This window comes from Nematolebias whitei, chromosome 1, assembly GCF_014905685.2.
Source record: "Nematolebias whitei isolate Nwh7 chromosome 1, NemWhi1, whole genome shotgun sequence".
Classification (NCBI taxonomy): domain Eukaryota; kingdom Metazoa; phylum Chordata; class Actinopteri; order Cyprinodontiformes; family Rivulidae; genus Nematolebias; species Nematolebias whitei.
Genome location: NC_056498.1, coordinates 36880203 through 36885200, shown reverse-complemented (window position 1 = coordinate 36885200; position 4998 = coordinate 36880203). Strand labels below are relative to the sequence as shown.

The 4998-nt window shown below is 41.8% G+C and overlaps 1 protein-coding gene across 1 annotated transcript in view; it reads left to right on the top strand.

Moving 5' to 3' along the window:
* Positions 1-4998, top strand: part of dnah2 (dynein, axonemal, heavy chain 2) — a 121179-nt gene that overhangs the window by 114527 nt on the left and 1654 nt on the right. The window contains exons 67-68 of the mRNA XM_037677468.1: positions 1873-2049; positions 3513-3587. Of these exons, the coding sequence (XP_037533396.1) occupies positions 1873-2049; positions 3513-3587 (252 nt within the window). The remainder of the gene's footprint in view (positions 1-1872; positions 2050-3512; positions 3588-4998) is intronic.

Below are 4998 nucleotides of genomic sequence, written 5' to 3'. Positions count from 1 at the left end.
ACTGATCTGTTTCTCTGCGTGTCACTGAAAATCTACTATGGTACTAATGTCTTCTAGATTATTAGAGAAACGTATACAAATTAAGCCCAACTTAAAAGAGCTACAATGTAAAGGGTGTTTCAGAGACCAGAGTATGTCTCTTTAAAATGTAAAAGTCCAGCGTTTGACAGGAAAATATTTGTTTTTCTAAAAGACCTTCATTTCTAAGACCTGATATTAGTGTGTGGATACATTTATCTCCAGTTTAAGTTTTTAGAGCTGATAGGAGCTGCTGTGCTCACTGTAAGCTATAATGTGCTGCGGGTTAAAAGTAGCTTTATAATCATCTAAACGCTACGCCCCGCAGTTTCTCTGAGGTAAAATGTACCGCGATCCGGTGTGGTTAGACCTACGTGCAAACACGGGGAGCACGAAGTAAAAACAAAAAAACGGATTTTATTAAGTAAACAACGTTTTTTTAGGGGGGGGGGGAGCAACGACTTCCAAAAATAATGCAGTCGAAGACACGAGGAGGACCGAGACGTCTGACAAGTTTACAGAACAATGAGCCGACGTGGAGCGGTGAACAGGAGTGGTTTACGTAGAACTGAGGGAGAGTGGGAAATGAAAGCACCTGGGATGATTACTAATCACAAACAGGTGTGAGCGATTAGTGGCTGGACAGACTGACTGACGGGAGACTGAAGTATGGCACAGAAAAACACAGCGAGAGTCAAAACACAAGGATCAGAAGCATTTGTAATGGGGGGGGGGGGGGGGATCCTCCACCAGAAGATTTAGAATAAAGTAGACACCATTTTCTGTATTCTGGTGTATTTTAACAGGTTGTACTTGATTCAATAACTTATTTTAGAGCGCAACAAGAAATAGCCTGACCAACAGCTCCCCTTGTGTGAATAGAGCACGCTCTGCTTCTCTCAGCATCCCCCCGGTCAGCAACTGCTGACACTAACCTAGCGCTAAGCTAACGTGCAACACAGAGGTGTCTCCCCCTCCTCCTCCCGCCCCGTCAAGTGATCTAAAGGAAACACTGCATGCGGTGTGGTGAGTTGTTGTAGGTAACCAGGAAAACCCGGAGTGGACTTTTAGTGGTTTGAATATTCTCCAATTAACCAAGTGGAATGGATTTGTTCATGAAGAAATAGAAACGGCGCTGGGTGAACTAATATTTCATGGTAAATGTGTGTGTGGGGGGGTCCAAACAAATATTTTTTAAATGTGATGGGGACACGTCTCTTTCACATATAATTGTTGCGATGCCTATGATCAGAAGACAAAATTCAATTCACAAGGGGAACAGAGACAAAAGAAGCTGTAAGAAAATAACAGAAAAACACAGATTACGTCAAGAAATTTAATCTGGACTCTGAAACAGAGTTAGGTAATAAAGTTTATCAAGAGATAACTCGACACAAATCAAACTCAGATGACTCTGAGCCGTGTCAACGTCACAAATGTTACGGTTTCCATTTTTTAGCCTCTTCACTTTTTCTGCTTCTTCCATCTTTATTTCTTAACTCCTTGCAGGTATCGATAATTCCTAACTTCCGGTTGTTTTCACTCCATGAATGTGATAAATTTGTTGGCACAAAACCAAAGTTTTGATTGTTCTCCAGTCAAACTGATGAAGGCGAAAAGCAGTTGATTGATTGGCGCTTCCTGAAATTCAGCCTCGTTCTTCCAGTGTTTGAAGTTAAACCAACAAGTCTGTCTTGTCGAGCTTCTAGCTGCGTACTGACGCTGTACTTGAAATTAGGCACGGGTCTCCTTCCTGCACCTGTTTCTGTGACAAGTGTAACTGAACTGTGGTTGCACTCGATACAAGGAGCTGCCAGCAGCTTGACGTGTCTGCTCTGCCTCTCCGTCCTGCAGGCGTACCCCTCTCTGAAGCCCCTGGCAGCGTGGACCCGAGATCTCTGCCAACGAGTCGATCAGTTCGCACGCTGGGCGAGGACGACGCAGCCCCCCGTCTTGTTCTGGCTGTCCGGCTTCACCTTGCCCAACGGTTTCCTCACCGCCGTGCTGCAGTCCACGGCTCGACAGAACAAAGTGAGAACCAGCGCTTTCACGAGTCCATTTAAATAAACAAGTAATTCTCTAACTAAACACGTAAGGAAGAATCAAATCAAATAGACTGCAGCCGCCCCCTGTGGGGGTTTGTCAGTCAGCTGAACCCTCTGGCCTCTCACTCTTCTGAGCACCAACAATTAATCTCAGCCTCCTGCAGAAACGTCTCCGAGCCGACTGGTGCGAGTTCAGACCTGGAGCCGTTTGACAGATGACTCATTTCTTGTCGGCGCAGTCACAGGTTCCCACCTTTTTTATATTTAGTTTTCTGGTGACGGGTGAAAATACAGAAGACGAGAGAACGAATTCAGTTACTGAGCCAAGGGATTTTTTTTTTTCCCTAACAAGTCACATCCACTTTTTTATAAATTGCATAAGATTACATTATCAGGTTGAGTTCTAAAAGCTTCTGAGCGGAACATCAGTCGTTGGAGACAAGTTTACAGAGCGATTAGGCCAGGCGCAGGCAACATATGGCCGGAGGGCCAAAAGTGGCCCTTGGACAATCTCCATCCGGCCCCCAATATCCAGAATTTAAAAGAAAACTATTAAATAAATTGATAAAAACCTGCGTTTTATTAATGAAACTTAAGGAAGTCTAAATTAAACATTTGGATTAAGATATGTTGTCACAAAAGCCGTTTCACTGAAACTAGAGTATTAGAGACATATTTGTATTTGATCAAGCTGCTAACTTTGCTACAACGAGAAATATCCTGAATAAATCCGTAACTCCAGATTATGTTTCTAAAAAAAAAATGTTTGTTCCAATTTTCTAGGCGTCCGTTTGATTTCTTCTTGATTTGGCCCTCTGTAAAGAAACGTTGCCCCCTCATGAGTTGGGGACATTTCATTAAGATTTTATGGCAGATTCTTAAAACAATTGCTCCACATGCACTGCAGTGCACGATTTTAGACAGCATTATCATATAGAAAGGTAACAATTGAAAAGTATTGTTGTAAAACTTATTAGCTTTTCATATTTTTCCTTTGCAGTTATTAACAAATCAACTTTTTCATCTATGCAAATTAATTTTCTTCAACATAAAATAGATTGTTAAAAATGTGATTTACGACTTTTTTTTTTTTAAGTTTGCCGAAATAATTATTTGTTTTTTTTGTGTGTTTTGAGGCGTTATCAGAATTAAAACCAAAATGATGGATAATGGTGTTTTTAGTCACCTTTTTTCTAAACCTTCAACTTATTTTAAGGAAAGTACATAAATATATTTGTCCAACATTGACAAGAATACAAAATGTGCTTTAATTATTTAACTGTTTAACACCATAAGGGAAAATAAACTACAAAAAAAGGATGGGACTCCGAAGGGAAATGTTAAGAAAATATTGATTTGTGAATAAAAATTGAGATGTTTGTGAATATCTTCTAGCTTCTCTGGAAATAGTTTTTACTGTTCGTCCAGTAACAGTGTGTTTATTTGCAGATATCTGTCGACACTCTGTCCTGGGAGTTTATCGTGTCCACTGTTGATGACACAAACCTCCTCACCCCGCCCAAGGTGACTCTTTTTATACTTGTTTCTGTCACCATGGTGATTTCCAACCTTTTTCTCAGTCGTTTGGTGTCAGTCCGCTGCTTATCGTCCGTTTTCTGTCAATTGATTTCCAGTCAAATCGTATTAATCTCTGCATCAACCTGCCTGTGTTTTGTTTAATCTCTTTAAAACTACACATAAACTATGTCACATTTCCATTTTCTCTTTTTCTCTCAGTTGAAAGTTGCTCTTTTGTTGTTCTTCTCATACATTTCTATTTTGTTTTTGTCCTTTACCAACTCATAATTCATCTTCTCTATACGTTTATTGCCTTTCCATAAATCCTTTTTTTAACTGGCTGCTGCTGAAGGTAAAAGTCAAGTTGGCAAAATATCCTATACACCACCAGATTTTAAAGAAACTAAATAATCAATGGGCGGACAACTTACATTTAACGCATGCCACGTGTAATCCACCTGAGCCAATATAGAAATTAGTCCAATTTACAGAAACTGAGCTAAGTTTGAATATTGTCACGGACAGCAGGAGGTTTGTTACAAACAGGAGGAGCTCAAAAGATAAAAACGTACTTATTATCAAAAAATATATAAAGAAACTAACTGAATATTTAAAACTGGGCTGATGAGGAGATACCTGAGCTGAATTCAGACTGGGAACAGGAGTGAGTGGGCGTGGCTGAATTCAGACTGGGAACAGGTGTGAGTGGAAGTGGCTGAATTTAGACTGGGAACAGGTGTGAGTGTATGTAGCTGAATTCAAACTGGGAGCAAATTTGAGTAGGCGTGGACTGGAAACAGGTGTGAGTGGATGTTGCTGAATTCAGACTGGGAACAGGTGTGAGTGGGTGTTGCTGAGTTCAGACTGGAAACAGGTGTGAGTGGATGTTGCTGAATTCAGACTGGGAACAGGTGTGAGTGGGTGTTGCTGAGTTCAGACTGGGAACAGGTGTGAGTGGATGTTGCTGAATTCAGACTGGGAACAGGTGTGAGTGGGTGTTGCTGAATTCAGACAGGGATCAGGTGTGAGTGGGCGTGGCTGAGTTCAGAATGAGAACAGGTGTGAGTGGGCGTGGCTGAATTGAGACTGGAAACAGGTGTGAGTGGACGTGGCTGAGTTCAGACTGGGAACAGGTGTGAGTGGATGTGGCTGAATTTAGACTGGGAACAGGTGTGAGTGGGTGTGGATGAATTCAGACTGGGAACAGGTGTGAGTGGGCGTGGCTGACTTCAGACTGGGAACAGGTGTGAGTGGATGTGGCTGAATTCACACTAGGAAAAGGTGTGAGTGGGCGTGGCTGGATTCAGATTGGGAACAGGTTTGAGTGGGTGTGGCTGAATTCAGACTGGGAACAGGTGTAAGTGGATGTAGTTGAATTCAGACTGGGAAAAGGTGTGAGTGGGCGTGGCTGAATTCA